Consider the following 21,337-nt stretch of genomic DNA (forward strand, 5'->3'; position numbering starts at 1 on the left):
TTCTCTCTGACATTTGCTGCAGGGTCTTTTCCTGTACTGTGTCGTGAACTTTCGATGTGGGTGCCCCACCAGCAGGCTTCCCGTGCCATACGTAGACAACTGTTTTGTATTAAGTAAGGTATCTGAAATTCGTTGTACATGTTGTTCCTCAAGATGTCGGACCACACAGGAACGTAGGTTCCACTATTGCTTTGTAAAGCTGTATCTTCTTGTTGGTGTTCAGGTGAATGCTCTTGAAAAATGATACCAATGGTTGAAGCATGCGTAGTCACGCTTCTTTGTTATCTTCCAGGTAATGTGTGAAAAGATGCTTGTTATCGACATGGTCCCCCAAGTATTTCACTATTGAGGATCATGGGATAAGCTGGCTTTTGATTGGGTCTGGGCCTGTAGGCTGTTTGCTTTAGATCGCGGCCGAAGGCGCTGATGGGCTAGCGCTGGCGACTAGCGCTGAGGGGGCGACGGCTGCTCTAGCTAATATTTGGAGCGCTGCATAGCGGCTATCGTCTGGATTCGTGCGTTATGGCAGGCTTTCGAACCATTCATGCTGGGATACCAGAGGTTTCGTGCTCTACAACCCGTTACAGAGTAATGTGTTTTTTTTTGTTTTTTTTTGTTTTTTTTTTTGTTAAAATACAGCCGCGCGGATTGGCCGCGCTGTTAGAGGCTCCATGTCACTAACGCGGCCACTCGCGTCGGAGTTTCGAGTCCTCCCTCGGGCATAGGTGTGTGTGTTGTTCGTAGCATAAGTTACACTACTGGCCATTAAAATAGCTACACCAAGAAGAAATGCAGATGATAAACGGGTATTCATTGGACAAATTTATTCTACTATAACTGACATGTGATTAAATATTCACGCAATTTGGGTGCGTAGATCCTGAGAAATCAGTACCCAGAACAACCGCCTCTAGCCGCAATAACGGCCTTGATACGCCTGGCCATTGTGTCAAACAGAGCTTGGATGACGTGTACAGGTACAGCTGCCCATGCAGCTTCGACACGATACCACAGTTCATCAGGAGTAGTGACTGGCGTATTGTGACGAGCCAGTTGCTCGGCACCATTGAACAGACGTTTACAATTGGTGACGGATCTGGAGAATGTGCTGGCCAGGGCAACAGTCGAATATTTTATGTAACCGGAAAGGCCCGTACAGGACCTGCAACATGCGGTCGTGCATTATCCTGCTGAAATGTAGGGTTTCACAGGGATCGAATGAAGGGTAGAGCCACTGGTCGTAACACATCTGAAATGTAACGTCCACGCTTCAAAGTGCCGTAAATGCGAACAAGAGGTGACTGAGACGTGTAACCAATAGCACCCCATACCATCACGCCGGGTGATACACCAGTATGGCGATAACGAATACACGCTTCCAATGTGCATTCACTGCGATGTCGCCAAACACGGATGCGACCATCATGATGCTGTAAACATAACCTGGATTCATCCGAAAAAATGACGTTTTGCGATTCGTGCACCCAGGTTGGTCGTTGAGTACACCATAGCAGTCTCTCCTGCCTGTGATGCAGCGTCAAGGGTAACTGCAGCCACGGTCTCCGAGCTGATAGTCACTGCTGCTGCAAACGTCGTCGAACTGTTCGTGCAGATGGTTGTTGTCTTGCAAACGTCCTCATCTGTTGACTCAGGGATGGAGACGTGGCTGCACGATCGGTTACAGCCATGCAGATAAGATGCCTGTCATCTCGACTGCTAGTGATACGAGACCGTTGGGATCCAGCACGGCATTCCGTGTTACCCTCCTGAACCCACCGATCCCATATTCTGCTAACAGTCATTGGATCTCGACCAACGCGAGCAGCAATGTCGCGATACGTTACACCGCAATCGCGATAGCCTACAATCCGACCTTCATCATAGTCGGAAACGCGATGGTACGCATTTCTCCTCCTTACACGAGGCATCACAACAACGTTTCACCAGGCTACGCCGGTCAACTGCTGTTTGTGTATGAGAAATCGGTTCGAAACTTTCCTCATGTCAGCACGTTGTAGGTGTCGGCACCGGCGCCAACTTTGTGCGAATGCTCTGAAAAGCTAATCATTTGCATATCACAGCATCTTCTTCCTGTCGGTGAAATTTCACGTCTGTAGCACGTTATCTTCGTGGTGTAGCAATTTTAATGGCCAGTAGTGCAGTTCAAGCAATGTTTAAGTCTAGGGACCGATGACCTCCGCAGTTTGGTCCCTTAGAAATTCACACACATCAGAACATCTGTTAAAATACATTGAAGCGCCAAAGAAACTGGTACAGCTATGCGTATCAAATACAGAAATATGCAAACAGGCACGAAACGGCGCTGCAGTCAACAACGCCTATATAATATAACAAGTGTCTGGCGCAGTTGTAAGATCGGTTACTGCTGCTGCAATTGCAGGTTATCAAAATTATGAGTTTGAATGTGGTGTTATAGTAGGGCACGAGCGATGGGACACAGCATCTCCGAGGCAGCGATAAAGTGGGGATTTTCCCATACGACCATTTCACGAGTGTACCGTGAATATCAGGAATCTGGTAAAACATCAAATCTCCGACATCGTTACGGCCAGGAAAAGACCCTGCAAGGACGGTACCAACGACGACTGAAGAGAATTGTTCAGCGTGACAGGAGTGCAACCCTTCCGCAAATTGCTGAAGATTTCAATGCTGGGCTATCAACAAGTGTCGATGTCCGAACCGTTCAACGAAACATCATCGATATGGGTTTCCGGAGCCAAAGGCGCACTCGTGTACCCTTCATGAGTGCACGACACAAAGCTTTACGCCTTGCCTGGGCCCGTCAACACCGACACTGAACTCTTGTCAGAAGTGAGAACAGTGGGTGAGTGAGTGAGTGAGTGAGTGAGTGGCACAAGGATGGTTCAGACACGACACTCAGGGAATACCGTCGACATTCGCAATGTTGTGCAAATGTATTCATTGCCTTACAAATACGGAAGTTAAAAGTGGTAAGAAACAATATAAAAATTACTCTGTACCAAGCCCCAGGTGACCGTGTGTCCCTTTCAACAAATTACTTAAAAATATCTCTCAACAGCATGTTAAATTTTGTCAGTGGACTTAGCAGTCACCTTGTGTAGCAGTGGAGCTAATTTAAAGTGTCTAATACGAAATACATGCATAGAATTTCAGTTTCTCCTGTGCCTTGTAAGGATTCTGTAATATCACAGGTCGAGTTATTTACTATCATTTCTAACAGGTGAGAGTCAGTTTATCGAATTGCTTAGTCGCAATGACTTTGTTGCAGGTACCTCTGTTTTCGCCGAGATAGAATATTAAAGTAATTAATTCCCACTGACAGTGTTCGGAATAAAGTCCACTTTCTGTTGCTGAGCGCCACTGGTCAGCGCGGAGAAAATCTCCGACCCGGCCAGGAGTCGAACTCGAGCCTCTTCGCTTGGCAGTCGCAGCGCCGACCGCGCAGCTACTGAAGCGGAGCAGTTCTATTTTAATTATTTATTTATGTTTTTCAGAATACCTACGAGCCCGTAATGTTCTGTTAAAGTGGCTCATCTGTTTGGTAAACGACTAATCGCGCAGCGTTATTTCAGTTGAGAGTTTCACAATATAGAAATTGTTTAGTGGCACGCAGAATATTAATTATCTGTGACCGAGCGGGATGGCACAATGGTTAGTGCATTGGAGACCCATTCGGGAGGACGACTTTTCTATCCCAGACATCCCTGATTTAGGCTTTCCGTGATTTCACTAAATCACTTCAGGCAAATTTAGAAATGGCCCTTTGAAATGGCACGGCCAATTTCCTTCTCCATCCCTCCCTAATCCGAGATTGTGCTGCATCCCTTAAATGACTTCGTTGTCGACGGGACGTAAAACACTAATCTTTTCTTCCTCCTCCTCATTTATTGTGAATGTGTAAAAGTTTTTGCCGTGTCGTCTTTTCAATATGGACAACCGTCAGCTGAATATTGGAATAACAACAGTGAAAATTGGTGCCCGACCGGAACAAAAATCCGGATTTCCCACTTATCGCCGGCCGCGGTGGTCTAGCGGTTCTGGCGCTGCAGTCCGGAACCGCGGGACTGCTACGGTCGCAGGTTCGAATCCTGCCTTGGGCATGGGTGTGTGTGATGTCCTTAGGTTAGTTAGGTTTAAGTAGTTATAAGTTCTAGGGGACTTATGACCTAAGATGTTGAGTCCCATAGTGCTCAGAGCCATTTGAACCAACCCACTTATCGCCTTGCCGTCCTATCGGAGTTCGGTTCACGGCCAGACCCAAACTTCCATATGTCGTCAGCCCTGTGTCTACAACCTGTACTCGTACACCCATTGTGAATATTACCGTACAGCGGAGACGTTTTGATTGAAAGACGCATGCCCGGTGTTGGCGGATAAAAATGATATTTAAGTGCGAGTGTTGTTCAGAAATACTATGAAATTTCTTCAGACATGCATGTATGACGGAAGGACCGTTTAATGGTATTTCTGAACAACTCTGGCACTGCATTAGTGGATAAAAAACTACCGTTCGTGACTTAATAATAGTAATTGTTCTTTATAGTACCCGTCATTATCTGCTTCCCCAAAGCATCAATCATTGGGTTATATCAGTCTATTTATGAACACAGTTGGCCGAGGCAGCAGAATAGACATAACTGCTGCATCACCAACGCCACCCCGTTATAACCTCTTTAATCCTGATACTGCTGTGTGGCTGAGTAATCAGGCTGGCAGTCTACATAGAAGTGACAAAGGGTGTGAAATAACGATAGGCACATGTGCAGGTGGCGGCTGTATCGCGTACACGAGGTATAAAAGGTCAGTACATTGGCAGAGCAGTCACTTGTACTCAGCTGATTCATGTGAAAGGATTCCGACGTACTCCGGAAATTAACAGACTTCGGACGCAGAATGGTGGTTAGAGCTAGACCCATGCGACATTCCATTTAGGAAATCGTTATGGAATTCAGTATTCCCAGATCCACAGTCTCAAGAGTTTTCCTAGAATACAAAATTTCAGGCATTACGTCTCACCATGGACAACGCTCTGGCCGACGGCCTTCATGTAACGACCGAGAGCAGCGGCGTTTGCGTAGAGATGTCAGTGCTAACAGACAAGCAATACTTCGTGAAATAAGCACAGAAATCACTGTGGGACGTACGACGGAAATGTATTCGTTAGGACGGTGCGGCGACATTTTACGTTAATGGGCTACGGCAGCAGACGACCGAAGCGAGTGTCGCTAACAGCGCTACACCACCCACAGCGTGTCTCTTGGGCTCGTGGCCATATCGGTTGGACTCTGCACGACTGGAAAACCGTAGCCACGTCAGATGAGTCCATATTTCAGTGGATAATAGCTAATGGTAGGGTTGGAGTGTGGCACAGACCCCACGCAGCCATGGACCCAAGTTGTCAACAGGGCACTGTGCAAGATGATGGTGGCTCCATAATGGGGTGGTCCACGTTTACGTGGAGTGGACTGGGTCCTCTGGTCCAAATGAACCTACTATTGACTAGATGTGGTTATGTTCGGCTACTTGGAGATCATTTCCAACCGTTCATGAATGGAACTTTTGTAGATGATAATGCGCCAGGTCACTGCGCCACAGTTGTTCACGATTGGTTTGAAGAACATTCTGGACACTTCGAACGAATTATCTGGCCATCCAGATCGCCCGACATGAATCCCAGCGAACATTTGTGGGTTATAATCAAGATGTCAGATCGTGCAAAAAATCAAGCACTGGCAACATTTCACAATTATTGACGGTTTTAGAGACAGGAGACTCCCAAAGACTCGCTGAGTCTATTCCACGTCGAGTTGCTGCGCTGCACCGAACAAAAGGAGGTCCCACACGGAACTGGGAGGTATCCCACGATTTTTTGCACCTCAGTATATTTCAGCCTTCGTTTAGGATTGTATTTTCCACACATCAAGTGGATTTAACTAACGCTTCACACTTGTTAGAAATTGCCTCGTTGTTCACGAACGATTATAGAAAATTTGTCCTATAATCGAGCGAGCAACAGCTTGGAATGCCGATGTGATTGAAATTTCCGCCGGATGGTAGGTGGCAGCTCTGCAGCCTCTGCACAGAAACTGAGTATGGAGCCACACACTGTGACGGGGCTTGTAGAGCACAAAGGTAGATGTATGTGCCTCAAGAGACTCACCACAGTTGTGACGATGTCCACCAGCTGATTTTCGCAATCGGTGATGGTGTCCTCCGTGGTGCGGTGTATATCCAGGTTGGGATACGGCTTCTGCTTTGGATCCTCCTCGCCGTCGAAGGGGATGGTACTCAACGTTACCGGAATGCCTCGCCGCATGAGAGGCGTCGTCAGGAGTATGCGGTTCCGCTGGTAACTATCCACTGAAACCCAGTGAACGTAGACAGTTAATTTTGGGTTTATTGTCTGGTATCTAACAACATAATTCACTGCGACAGCAACATGATTACATCGGATCAAACGATATTGAGTGCACCCATAACAGCGTATTCAACCTATCCTAATGCTAAGTTGCCCTTCCGCTTTGTGCTCAGTTCTCCATTACGTCATGAACTTATGTTACAGCCTGCTATATTTTGAAAACCACGTTTTGGTAGTAGTGTGCTTGTTTGCTGCGATTGGTACACAGATCTTCACAAACTAAATTGGCAATCCTTTGTTTCGAAACCATAGTGGCGTGTATCAGCAACATACAAGAATACGAAGATTTAATGTACGGACACTGCTATTAAACCATCGCCTCCATACCATCGTGGTTTTTAACCAGTAACATATTTCACCATGATACTGTGGTGCATCTCTTATTGTGTTACAAACAACTTTCTCGGTATGGCAACCACAGAGAGACATTGTGAGTAACAATGAACAGAAAACACTCATCATTCAATCACCAGCAAAATATCATAAAAATTATAAAAATTAAAAGTCAAGAATGATGAGGTGTTTCCAAAAGCCACGTTGCTGTATGAAGATACTTTATTTGCAATGACCGGTTTCACGTCACTATGGACACATCTTCAGCTTTATCTGCGAAATCACTTTGTGAGACTGTTTTGAAATGGTATAAATTCAAAATCATGCGTACTGTAACTATTCAACAAAAAGCAATGACAAGTACTCACAATGCCTATATTTTCGTAATAGGTGGATGGTTACAGTGTCTCAGCATTCGGGAAGTTATCCACGTTAAGAGTCAAATCACACTGGAGGCTTGTCATAATAAAATTTAGTACATGCAAAAGACGCTTATAAAAATGTACAGAGCGTAACTGATCAATGAATCAGGCCTAGAGAAAAGCGGGAAAAACCAAATAATGAATGGAACGCTACTGTAACCGTCAATAAATCTCTAAAATTTAACCAACATCTACTGAAAGTACTATACGTATACAGGATATATCATCCAAAAATAATACTGTAGTATGGAACCGAAACGTTGAGAATGGAAGAAACCGGGAAAATAGCTTACCTGATAACACCATGCAGGATATAAGATATGGTAGACACCATCTGTATGAAATCAATGTAAGGGCGTACTTCCGCCGTATTGCTAAAAGTCCGATGTGGTGTGGGCAACACCTGTACGCTAGCAATACACTGGAAGGTGCAAGGCCATGGTGTCATGGAGGAATAGAAAGTAAACACACGAGCAGCTGCAAGGCGTTCCTAGTTATGATTTCAACCTCTTAATTTGTAACATCTCTCCACATCAGATCATTCCATATGCTATCGGTTTGGGTTTCTAAAAGTATCACAAGAAGAAGCTTTGAATTACGTTTTTCCAGTTTTGACATCTACGGAAAAGTAGTCTCTTTGTATTGCTTTGCATTAATTTCTTCTTTTTCTTATATACTAACAAAATATAGGGAAAGAAAATATGTAACTCTGTTGTATTCCCTTATTTACATTCTCTTTATCATTTTGCACTTTTATTATTTTTATCGATTTTTATAGATGTTGGTGTGTATTCTTCTGTCTCTATGGTTCTTCTACTTCAGGTATGGGCAACCTCTAGTGTCCCGTGCCTCTGATTTACATATTTACTTAAGCGGGCCGGCGTGTCGCCTGATGGTAGAGGGGCACCCCTAGCGATTAAGTTACAACCATAGTGTTCGTGAAGTTAATCTTTGTGAGGTAATGAATATATAGGAATGGCATCGCTTTCCCGACACGCTACCCAAAGAAAATACGCACAAAAAATCATTTTTGAAAGTACATCCATTTTGTGTTCACCCGATCCTCAGAGGTTAGCATTCGTTTCCGTGTGGTGAATAGCGTTTCTTTACTTAAGACAATTTTACGGTAGCTGTCTTAAAAAGTTCCATAGTAAAATAATGCAATGCTGGTAGTAAAGAAACAAAGGTCACGATACGTAAATAAGTGTAACCCTCGTAAGATGGGCTGCCAATTATCTTGAAACGTCACCATGGAAAAATGAACACCTAAAACGTCTAAAAGCCTTATTGGGATCCATTATACAGAAACCAAAATACGAACAACAAAATGGGGAACATCCGAAACTATGTAACGTGTGGAGTACAATGTCAGCGCCTCGCTCCCCCACGAAGTTGTTGCGCAGGCCGATTTGAAAACAATTGCTGGATCCATCCCTTGCGCGCCGTGCTGTCCACCCCTGTTCTACGCTTTCAATCGACGGAGATTTCTTTGATATCAACAAATCCAATGAAGTTGTTTTTCTTTTTCCTCATTCTTTCATTCATTTGTATCCATATTCCCTGATTTGTCGTGAAATGAAAGTGATTTGTGTCCAGTAAAGTTTTTTCGTTAGCAACGTACAGTCTTGATACTGATTTACTCACACTTCGTCAGCAATGAATTATGTTTCTCTGCACATCTTGTGATAAGTTTAATGCACTGTAGTTTTGGATGCCCCTTCAAAATACTGTTTAGTTACTGTACCTGCCAGACATATTACAGTTTTGAACGGAACTCATGACCGTTGTTGATATCCTTGAACTCAATTTATTCCGGTGAATTAAATATGTATCTTACTTATTTATTTTAGAGTAATTTCCTCCTGTCTCTGTGGGATAGATCTCGTGAGTATACAAGCTCGGCTGTCTGGAGGCTTAACGTAAGGGAGTTATATAGCGGTGAGATAGAGCTTCTATCTTTCAGCGCTGAGCACAAAGGCGAATGAGTCTGTTGCTCGCGGTTTTGAACGTATGCCCTTCTGTCAAAAAACGTCACTCTGCAGTCATGAAATGGAAACCTGCGATTATTACAGGTAAAAATATTAAAATTACGTAACATGTACCTACGAAACAAGCGACATCAGATTGTGCATTTTGACGTCACAAGTCGACTGCAGTACTGCACGATGCTGTACAAAATGTATTTTTTGACAGTCACTGATATGTATAAACGATAACTGAACCAGTACTTTACGTTATGCAGTTGTCAAACCAATGTTACCATACACGTAAACAATTGTCAGTGTATCTGAGCTGTACAGCACACGCATGCTAACCTAGTTCATCTGAAACTTAATTCGATAAAAAATAATATAGAATTTGATCACCAATATTCTAATTGACTAGAGCTCAATACAGCTAATGTCGGAGTGTTTTACCTGTACTTTTATCCTTCTACAAAGCGATTTCCCTTTTCGTAATCCAAAATAGACCATCATTTAAATAAGCCATAATTTGATTTGACGAGTGCCACGTAATAACCCAATGTTCCACGTAAATGAGCAAGAAATTCTGCTCTATCTTGGCATGACACACTTGTGCATATATACGTTTTTGTTTGTAGTTTGTAATTTTAAAAGTAATGAATGACAGCATCTTATTGTTTATTTATTAATATTCACCGAATATACACATAGTTGGGTTGGAAACCGACTAGCGTAGGAAGGTGTTCACGTCAATACGATTAGCTGCAAGGAGACAAATGTACTCGTATATTCAATTATGGTTATTCGAGCAACAATTTTGTGACAAGTCATGAACATGATTAGCGTTGTCTTGTTTCCGATTTGTGTTAAACTGGCAGCGCTGACATCCCTCCCTGTCATTTAAGATCGGTCGGCCTTCGGAGGTTCGCTATTGTCAGTCTTTCATATTTAGAACTGATGATAAGTCCGAGTAGTGTTCGGCCGGAAATTGAACTTGGCTGGAGGGCGGCATCGTAGTCGCGCTCATCAACAATTAGAAATTTTGTCGGTGCCAGAGTTTGAGCAGCACTTGGGGGATGTTGACTCTTTATGGTACTTTTCAGTGACGTATGCTGTCACGGCTGCAAAACTAAAACATTACACATATTTTAGTTTACTCCATAACGAACTTAGTAGAAAGAATGTGCATCGCCACCAAACAATTTCAATACGATGTAACCGGCATTCGGGCTTTGGTTTTACAATCTAGTTAGCTGATTCCACTGGGGACTGTTGTAAATATGATTACTATTGACGCAATCTACACTGCACTTAATTGTGATTTTAATTCGTTTACTGAAGGTGGAAACTGACATCAATTTAACAATTTTATGAATTTTTATTTTTTATTTATCTTTCTTTGTGTTTCTATTGCAAATGAACTTCGTTACTGTTATTGGTACAGTACTTAGTAGTTAGGTTACACACTTTTACTCATTTTATTTAGCTTTTTTAGTGGTAATTTATTACTGCAGTGTGTGCAGGAGTTCGTTTGTGCTTGCCTACCCAATCCCATAATAGATACGGAGGTCTGCAACTGCAAAGGCACACTTTGTTGTCGGCGTCGTTTACTGGCCCTGACTTCAAGAATCCTAGTACTAATCAGGGAACGCAAATGCAAATTGTCTCAACAAGGGGGAGTCGCCTTGCACTTTGGGATCTCTTGCGAACTTCCTAAGTTCTACTGTCGCTCATCGGCACTTCGGCTTTCACATACCAAACATTAGCAATTTGAAAATCGTAGTTACACGGAATTATGTTTTCATTCAGTTTGCCTGAAATTATGTTTAATCTCACAACCGGAATGTGAATTTTGCTATTATGCATTGCGTCTTGCATCGTATTTTGCTTAGTTAAACTTAATTTTTATGAGCTTTAAACTGCTGGCTTTGGCCTTATCATTTAAATCCAATAATTATATATAGTCATTAATGGAGAGCACTTATTGTGTTATCAGTATCTTTTTTAGTTCTTAAGTTTGCTCTTGCAGCAGTAATCTACGTTTATTTTCTCAGTTTCTTCTTCACATCTCTTGCTTTCATTTTTACACCTCGTCAGAAATGGTACAGAGAATTTCTACTTCGTCTTATAATTTTTTACTGTATCAATTTCTCACTTCATAGTTTGTTTCCTTGCTATACTCTTTAAGAATGCTGTGCAATTAGTAACCATAAATTTTTGCGTTCAAGGTTCCGCTGTTGTACGTTTATATCCAGCTACCGCAAGTGCACAGTGAAATGCATTGCGGAGAGTTCTTCCTGTTGTAGCGCGTTCTCGGTCCATTCACCAATGAAGAGAAGGAAGAACAACTTTTAAATGCCTCTATTTATGAGTATACTGTTCTTAGTTTAATTTGGTGCAAGCTGAGCGATTCTACTTCTGGGGCTATAGTATATAACTAGATAACGCTCTTAATACTGCTTCTCGAAACATCGTAAGTATTTTACAGTGGGATACTTGGCCTGTAGCTTCAGCAATCTGCCAGTTCTGGTTTTCACCATTTTCCTGACACTCCCCCGTGCTTCAGTCCGGAACCGCGCGACTGCTACGGTCGCAGGTTCGAATCCTGCCTCGGGCATGGATGTGTGTGATGTCCTTAGGTTAGTTAGGTTTAAGCAGTTCTACGTTCTAGGGGACTGATAACCTCAGATGTTACGTCTCATAGTGCTAAGAGCCATTTGAACCATTTGAACCACTCCCCCGCGAACCAAACAAACCAGCGACCATTCCTGCTGCATCACATATATAAGTTCATTATAACTTCTTTGTTATCTCTGCTATGAGTACTACAAAGGTGAGTAATATTCTGTGATGGTATTTTATATTTATTGCAGTTACAGACCATGTAATTAATTTAGGTCTGTGATAACCGCCTTCAGATCTGAGTACAAACAATTATACATCAACATCGAGCCAACATATGTTTGAAGTTTTTCATCGTTGACAAAACTTTATTATCTGGCATAAAATATAAATGTATAATACGGATTTTCTAACTATGTCGCAACTTGTGATATTATGGTGGTTTACATGAAAGTCTAGACTAGCTGCATTTTTACAGTATCCTCTATATGAACTGAAGTCTCACATCAACTCTACCTACGACTGAGCCCATTTGATCATTTAATTTTATATCCCCAGTGCTCTCCATTTTTAACTGTGACTTACCGATATCATCAGAACATATGTCATATTTACGCCTCCTACAAAGGGTATACAGAACAGCATACCTCGCGCAATCTACCCAGAAAATAATCCAGTGGTGCCAGCTAACATAGAAATTACCTGTACTACAGCAACTCGATGGGTCTGCAATTGCTCATTTAGACTGTTACAACTTCCCCAAAACTATTTTGCCGGATTTCTAAGTTTGCCACTCTCTTATATGTTTCCTCTTATTCCCTTCTCTGTTTTATTTTATGTAGGAATTAGGGCAGCGTATTTACCAATTTTATTGTGTTTGTGTCGCCTGCTTGGAACTGATCAGTTTCAGGTCACACGCCCAGCTGTGAAATTGTCATTTAAGCTGATTCCTTGTGGGAAGAGATCTTATAGATATACAAGGTGAGTCACCTAACGTTACCACTGGATATATTTCGTAAACCACATCAAATACTGACGAACCGATTCCACAGACCGAAGGTGAGGAGAGGGGCTAGTGTAACTGTTTAATACAAACCATACAAAAATGTACGGAAGTATGTTTTTTAACACAAACCTACGTTTTTTTTAAATGGAACCACGTTAGTTTTGTTAGCACATCTGGACATATAAACAAATACGTAATCAGTGCCGTTTGTTGCATTGTAAAATGTTAATTACATCCGGAGATATTGTAACCTAAAGTTGACGCTTGAAACATTGTCCTCACTTCATTGCAGGGGCCCAAACAGCTGCAACATACATCGCGTTTCTACAGAATGATCTGCCAACGTTGCTCGAAAATGTCCCACTGGAAACGCGTCGACGTATGTGGTATCAGCATGATGGTGCACCTGCACATTCCGCAATTAACACTAGGCTGACCCTTGACAGGATGTTCGACTGGCGTTTCATAGGACGTGGAGGACGCGTAAATTGGCCAGCCCGTTCTCCTGATCTTACACATCTGGACTTCTTTCTGTGGGGTACGTTAAAGGAGAATGTGTACCGTGATGTGCCTACAACCCCAGAGGATATGAAACAACGTATTGTGGCAGCCTGCGGCGACATTACACCAGATGTACTGCGGCGTCTGCGCCATTCATTACGCCAGAGATTGCAATTGTGTGCAGCAAATGATGGCCATCACATTGAACATCTATTGGCCCGACATGTCGGAACACACTCTATTTCACTCCGTAATTGAAAACGGAAACCACGTGTGTACGTGTACCTCACCCCTCATGGTAATGTACATGTGCGTCAGTTGAAAAGACCAATAAAAAGGTGTTAGCATGTGGACGTAATGTGCTGTTCCAGTCTCTTCTGTACCTAAGGACCATCACCGTTCCCTTTGGATCCCTACGTAATTCGGTGCTCTCCGATACACATGATCGAACAGCGGAGGAGTGGTACTCAAGCGTCAACTTTAGGCTACAATATCTCCGGATGTAATTAACATTTTACAATGCAACAAACGGCAATGATTACGTATTTGTTTATATGTTCAGATGCGCTAACAAAACTAACGGGGTTCCATTTAAAAAAACGTAGGTTTGTGTTAAAAACATACTTACGTGCATTTCTTTATGGTTTGTAGTAACCAATTACACTAGCCCCGCTCCTCACGTTCGGTCTGTGGAATCGGTTCGTCAGTATTTGATGTGGTTTACGAAATATATCCAGCGGTAATGTTAGGTGACTCACCCTGTATAAGGGTTTTAACTTCGAAACGATGCGCCTCTTAACGTAATCTAATTTCAATAGAAATAATTATAGAACTGTGAACGATATCAAGCTGCAGCACGTGGTTCTCACTATGTGTGACGTAATAGCAGGGAGCGCTGGAGACTGCCGTCATCGAATGAAACTCTCGATTCACTTGCCACGATTTTTCATGAGGTCGTTAGTACTGAATGGAACTGAGTCCCATTTTATGCCGTTCGCTATGTACTGAATCATCAGTTTTGCAAGATAGAATACCAGTAGATCCTACCCATTTTAATTCGTTAACGAAGACCGTATGCTCATCATGTTGGATCGAGATTCATCTGACCTTAACCGAATTCTCAGATCTTTCCCATTCTCACTTGTTTGTTTCGTGAGCAGACAGAACACTCGTTTTTGAGTTATCCTAAAACCGCGCACGTCTCTAAAATACCATACACCTGCACAGTCCAAGTTGGGTCGTGTCTACACTGTAAGACATCTGGGGAGGCCTGGCAAGAAAAGAATTGTGTCAAAAGCTTAGTACATTCGCCATTTATTATAAAAGGCTGATATTGACCATAATACGAGGCCAAGCTTAACTTGTGTGACTACATTTCTAAGGACTGCATTATTTGACACCGATTTTCATAATAATCGTGTGATATTGGATTATCTTCAAGAGTGTATCGGCCAGGATGGCTATCCATTTCCTCTGATCCGGTCCCTTAGATGCGTGTGTACGAAACCTGTAACTGTCTGTTACCTTACACCATAAGCTGACTGCAAAGTTCATAGCTAAATGTCACCAAACTTTAGAACTACTTATGAATTTCCATTATCAGGATTAACTACGCCCCAAGGGAGACCCTTTGTTATAACCTTCCATCGTTCTTGAATTATTTTATTTCTACATTAGGGGGTACTTTGTGTGAATCGTCCACTACTGAAAGTGATTCAAATGAAAGGTTTATCCTTCCCAAAATTTCCTATTGCCACTCTGCACTCTCTCTCCTCCAGAAATAGTATTAGTTCTACAGTAAACGTTCAGATTGAAGAGGTTGGTATTTTTTCTGTTAATTAAATATGCATTATGCGATAATAAATACGTATTTATAAAGAATACAAGAGATATGTTTCTAATTGGAGTACTTACTCGTCACATCATATACCAGAACCATTTTGGGGTCGTAGCGTCCGGTTGCCTTCATTTCCTTTTCCAACGTCCCATCGTCTCCGAAGTCGAATTTGATCTCTTTGGTTGCCTTGATGGTCTCCAGCTTCAGCTCCTCGGAAGCGCCCTTGCTCCTCGTCACTGGGGACGCCTTGCCGATACCGTGAGCCGCTCTGACACGTCCGCCGTGCCTCGTGGCGTGGCTTGACTTGTGGTGAGCGTCACCAGCCGCCACCAGCATCAGCACCAACAGGGCAAAGGTGCACACGTGAGATCCCATTGGATACGGCTCGCACCTATTTGTAAATATTTTCTATATAAGATTCAGTACTGTAACAAGTTACAGTATAGCAAACGAGAAATAAACATCTCTATAGTTGCGACTATTTTAATGGTAAAATGAAATGGAGTAATTCATATATCCACACGGATAATTAGAACTTTTACATATAAACTGCTGAGTCAATAACAGCCAGCTACAGCAAGAGTGCTCCTTGAAAGCACCCTGGTGGTGGGGCTTAAATGCTGGGTAATGGTGTAGCCTGTTTATCAGTTATCTTAAATACGGGATGGCTTGCACACGGCTAATGATACGCAACACAGGGACGTGGATCGGAACATTTAATGACCGTGTGCCTAACAGAGTGTTCCTGTTTCGCCTTGAAGCTTCCCATTTCAGTTCTGCAACTTCCAACAAAAATTTAATCCTGAAATTGTTTATGTAACTAACTGCAAGTTGAGGGTGCATGCAAAATATGAGAACCACAAATATTAGGTACAGGAACACATAGAGTCTACCAGTAAAACATAGTAATTTGGGCTGCACGTTTCAGACTATTACGGTCGCACAACAGACGTAAACTGTGATTGGTACTTCACCCGCAGTGGCCCACTTTCAGTAGATTGGAGCCTAACCTCGTGCTGTCCAATCACACAGTTCGCTTAACAACACCTCAGTCACACAGAAATAGCTGATCTAATTATTACACTACTGGCCATTAAAATTGCTACACCACAAAGGTGACGTGCTACAGACGCGAAATTTAAGCGACAGGAAGAAGATGCTGTGATATGCAGATAAGTAGCTTTTCAGAGCATTCGCACAAGGTTGGCGCCGGTGGCGATACCTACAACGTGCTGACATGAGAAAAGTTTCCAACCGAATTCTCATACATAAACAGCATTTGACCGGCGTTGACTGGTGAAACGTTTTAGTGATGCCTCGTGTAAGGAGGAGAAATGCGTACCATCACGTTTCCGACTTTGATAAATGTCGTGATTGCGGATTATCGTATCGCGACATTGCTGCTCGCGTTGGTCGAGATCTAATGACTGTTAGCAGAATGTGGAATCGGTGGGTTCGAGAGGGTATTATGGAACGCCGTGCTGGATCCCAGCGGCCTCGTATCACTAGCAGTCGAGATGACAGGGATCTTATCCGCATGCCTGTAACGGATCATGCTGCCTTGTCTCGATCCCTGAGTCAACAGGAGGGGACGTTTGCAAGACAACAACCATCTGCACGAACAGTTCGACGACGTTCGCAGCAGCAGGGACTATCAGCTCGGAGACCATGGCTGCGGTTTCCCTTGGCGCTGCATCACAGACAGGAGCGCCAACGATGGTGTACTCAACGACGAACCTGGGTGCACGAATGGCAAAACGTCATTTTTTCGGATGAATCCAGGTTCTGTTTACAGCATCATGATGGTCACATCCGTGTTTGGCGACATCGCGGTGAACGCACATTGGAAGCGTGTATTCGTCATCGCCATACTGGCGTATCACCCGGCGTGATGGTATGGGGTGCCATTGGTCACACGTCTCGGTCACCTCTTGTTCGCATTGACGGCACTTTGAACAGTGGACGTTACATTTCAGATGTGTTACGACCCATGGCTCTACCCTTCATTCGATCCCTGCGAAACCCTACATTTCAGCAGGATAATGCACGACCGCATGTTGCAGGTCCTGTACGGGCCTTTCTGGTTACAGAAAATGTTCGACTGCTGCCGTGGCCAACACATTCTCCAGTTCTCACGCCAATTGAAAACGTCTTGTCAATGGTGGCCGAGCAACTGGCTCGTCGCAATACGCCAGTCACTACTCTTGATGAACTGTGGTATCTTGTTGAAGCTGCACCTGTTAACTCCATCCAAGCTCTGTTTGACTCAATGCCCAGGCGTATCTAGGCCGTTATTACGGCCAGAGGTGGTTGTTCTGCGTACTGATTTCTCAGAATCTATGCACCCAAATTGCGTGAAAAGTTAATCACATGTCAGTTCTAGTATAGTATATTTGTCCAATGAATACCCGTTTATCATCTGCATTTCATCTTGGTCTATCAATTTTAATAGCCAGTAGTGTAGTTTCTTGTAATTACCGTTAGTTCGTCCTGACGCTGCAACCAACCACTCTACGAGCGAATCTCCTAAATATTTTAATCGCACTCGGTTCGTAAGTCCTTCTTCATTTATAAAGTTCACTGAATTATGGTCGAGTCCACGATTGAGGCTAAAAGTTACGAACACACGAATGCAGAGAGTATACTTCCCACAAAAATTCAGAGTTAAATTTGCTCATGAACTCTGATGTTCGCTGTGCACCTTCTATAATGAAGGTTTTAACTCCATGTGGGCAACACAAAAGGTGGCATTTTCAAGGCGGCGGGTCCGGTTATGTTAGAGGCGTCCACAACAAAATCTCACGCACAATTCCTTTACTATCACACTCTGCGCTCTCGAGAGAGGCAACTGCCGGTTCAAAGGCGGACAAAGACACTGCAGTGCTCTTACATCTTCAGTATTGATTCGAGCGTCGTAATGGACTGGTAAACATTTTGGACTTTTCAAGAGGACTTTGACGAATTTCGTTCTCGAAAACTAGTCATGTTTTCTGGAGATTTTACTGGTGCCCTCTGGGAAGGTTGATAAAGCCAATACTTTTGGCACGACATATCTGCTATATTTGCGTTGCTGAGGTGGTGCATAAAAGAGCAGATGCCTGATTTCAGGTAGTGACTTACCTTCAAAGTTGATAATCACGAAGTAGATTAATTTAAGGAATTCTGCTATCTAGGCATCAAAATAAACTGTGACGGAAGGAGCAAAGAGGACATACAAAGCGGAGTAGCCTAGCACTGGAAAAATGGCATTCCTGGCGAAGAGAAATCTGATAGTACCAGCCATAGGAAGAAATTTCTGAGAATACACATTTGGAGCACAGCAGTGTGTGGTAGTGAAAACCGTAATAGAAGAGAATCGAATCATTTGAGATATTGTGCTACGGATATCGAAAACTAGGTGAACTGATAAGGTAAGAAAAAGGAGGTTCTCCACAGAATCGGTAAGGATAGGAATATATGTAAAACAAAGACAAGAAGAAAGGATATGATGATGGGTGATCTGTTAAGACATCAGCGTATACCTTCCATTGTACTAGAGGAGGCTGTAGAGGGTAAAGTTTTAGAGGAAGACAGAGACTAGAAAACAATCAGCATACAATTGAGGAGGTAGGTTGTGCAAGTGCTATTCTGAGATGAAAGGATTGACAAAGCAGAGGAATTCGTGGCGGGCGGCATCAAACCTGTCACAAGGTTTATGATACAAAAAGAAAAAAAAGGAAGTGACCTGCACATAAGAAGGCGGGTTGGCACGACGATGCACGGTAGCGAGAGGGAGTGAACTACCTAAAGCTTCAGTCAACAGCGCTATTTCATCTCCTCTAGTTTTCGCGTGCACTTCGAGATGTGCGTAAAATATTTAGGATTAACTATCGTGTTCATATGCAAGGTGAGGAAGCTTAGCTGTTGTCGCGGTAGTAATAACTTGAATAAAGTAAACACAACAAATGTTGTGTTAACTAGCGACAGCGTTAGATTTCGCAGCATGCAAATTTGTGTACAGAGAGTCATAAGCAGAAAAAGAGCCAGTGCCGTGCTTCCTCTAGAACTGAAAGTTATCAGTCTAGGAAGTAAGCGGAGCACGTGGTCTTGGACAGCCAGAGGGCACAATGGTGACACCACAAAATGAGTTCCGTCCTTCCTGTGCGGAACGCATCACACAGTTGCGTTCTTACCCCGTCAGTCCAAAAGGTTTCGGGACTGGATTACCAATAAATGGAGAAAAGTTAATACGGTACTTCTAATGTTTCAAGTGCTCTACCTAGTCGCTCCCACGCTTAAATAGAATGTACAAAACGTTCATACAACTATGCGATACTGCTAAAAGTGTGCTTCTTTGGAATGTTTATTCAACTCGCGGGTCACATCCGCACCTGCTTCGGTCGTGAGGAAAGGATCAGAGACCCATTCTGCACTTTGTAGTTCTGTGGTAGATTCCTATAGATAGCAGCAAAGTCTTCTCATCCGTGATATTTTGCATAAAAGAATTGCCTGCGGTTTTTTTTACAATTGTTCGGAAGTCAAGATGTGCTGACAAACCGCTCACACTTTCCTCTCTTTCAAAACGTTCGGGAGAATGTCTTGAGCAGCTTATTCAGAGATGAGGAGGTCGTTGTTCCATTGCCATCTGCGACACAAGTGTTGCCACACTACGGTCGTAGTACACTACTTAGCTCTGCCTGCCCGCAACTGACTGGTGGAATGCACATCTGTTATGTACAATTGTTACGTCAATTTCGCACAGTAGTTAATGTATTGAAGTCACTTTTACGTCAGGAAAAAATAAGTCTCCGAACTTTCCAGACGGACGATGTGGTCGCACACCATGTTACACAGAAGCGCCAAAGAAACTGGTATAGGCATGCCTATTCTAACGCAGAGATAAGTAAACCGGCAGAATACGGCACTGCGGTCGGCAACGCCTACGTATGACAACAAGCCTATGGCGCATTTGTTAGATCGGTTACTGCTGCTACAATGACAGGTTATCAAGATGTGAGTTTGAATGTGGTGTTGTAGTCGGAACACGAGCCATGAGAAACAGAATATCCGAGCTGGGGATGACATGGGGATTTTCCGATCGACCATTTCAAGAGTGTGCCGTGAAAATCAGTAATCCGATAAAACATCAAATCTCCGACATCGCTGCGGGTGGAAATAGATCCTGCAAGAACGGGACCAACGAAGACTGAAGAGAATCGTTCAACGTGACAGAAGTGCTATCCGCTAATCTTCCGCAAATTTCTGCAGATTTCAGCGCTGGGCCATCAACAAGTGTCAGCGTGCAAACCATTCAACGATGCATAATCAATATGGATTTTCGGAGCCGAAGGCCCACTCGTCAACCCTTGATGATTGCACGACACAAAGCTTTACGTCTCGCCTAGGCCTGTCGACACCGACATCGGACTGGTGATGACAAGAAGCATGTGGCCTGGTCGGCCGAGTCTCGTTTCAAATTGTATCGAGCAGATGGACGTGTAGGAGTATGGAGACAAGCTCATGAATCCATGGACCCTGCATGAATCCATAAATTTTTCAAGCCGGTGGAGGCTCTGTAAGGGTGCTGGGTGTATGCAGTTGGAGCGATATGCGACCCCCGGTACGTCTAGATACGACTCTGACAGTTGACACGTACGTAAACATCCTGTCTGATCACCTGTCCATTGTGCATTCCGATGTACTTGGGAAATTCCAGCAGGACAATGCGACACCCCACATGTCCAGAATTGCTGCAGAGTGGCTCCAAGAACACTCTTCTGAGTAGCCGGCCGGAGTGGCCGAGCGGTTCTAGGCGCTTCAGTCTGAAACCACGCGACCGCTACGGTCGCAGGTTCGAATCCTGCCTCGGGCACGGATGTGTGTGATGCCCTTAGGTTAGTTAGGTTTAAGTAGTTCTAAGTTCTAGGGGTCTGATGACCACAGAAGTTAAGTCCCATAGTGCTCAGAGGCTTTTGAACCAACTCTTCTGAGTTTCAACACTTCCGCTAGCCACCAATCTCCCCAGACATTATTGAGCATATCTGGGATGACTTGAAACGTGCTGTTCAGAAGAGATCTCCACCCTTCGCACTCTTAAGGATTTATGAACATCTCTGCAGGATTCATGGTGTTCCCTCCAGTACTGCTTCAGACAGTCGAATCCATGCCACGTTGTGTTGCGGCACTTCCGCGTGATCGCAGGGTCCCTACACGATATGAGGCAGGTGCATCAGTTTCTTTGACTTTTCAGTG

General features: G+C 43.6%; 1 protein-coding gene across 1 annotated transcript in view; it reads right to left on the minus strand.

Moving 5' to 3' along the window:
- LOC126252514 (major royal jelly protein 1-like) overlaps window positions 1-21,337 on the minus strand; it is a 49,704-nt gene that overhangs the window by 14,642 nt on the left and 13,725 nt on the right. The window contains exons 2-3 of the mRNA XM_049953410.1: window positions 15,184-15,497; window positions 6,164-6,363 (exon numbers count right to left, since the gene is read on the minus strand). Of these exons, the coding sequence (XP_049809367.1) occupies window positions 6,164-6,363; window positions 15,184-15,481 (498 nt within the window). The 5' untranslated portion in view covers window positions 15,482-15,497. The remainder of the gene's footprint in view (window positions 1-6,163; window positions 6,364-15,183; window positions 15,498-21,337) is intronic.

Source organism: Schistocerca nitens, chromosome 4 (assembly GCF_023898315.1).
Source record: "Schistocerca nitens isolate TAMUIC-IGC-003100 chromosome 4, iqSchNite1.1, whole genome shotgun sequence".
NCBI classification, from domain to species: Eukaryota; Metazoa; Arthropoda; class Insecta; order Orthoptera; family Acrididae; genus Schistocerca; species Schistocerca nitens.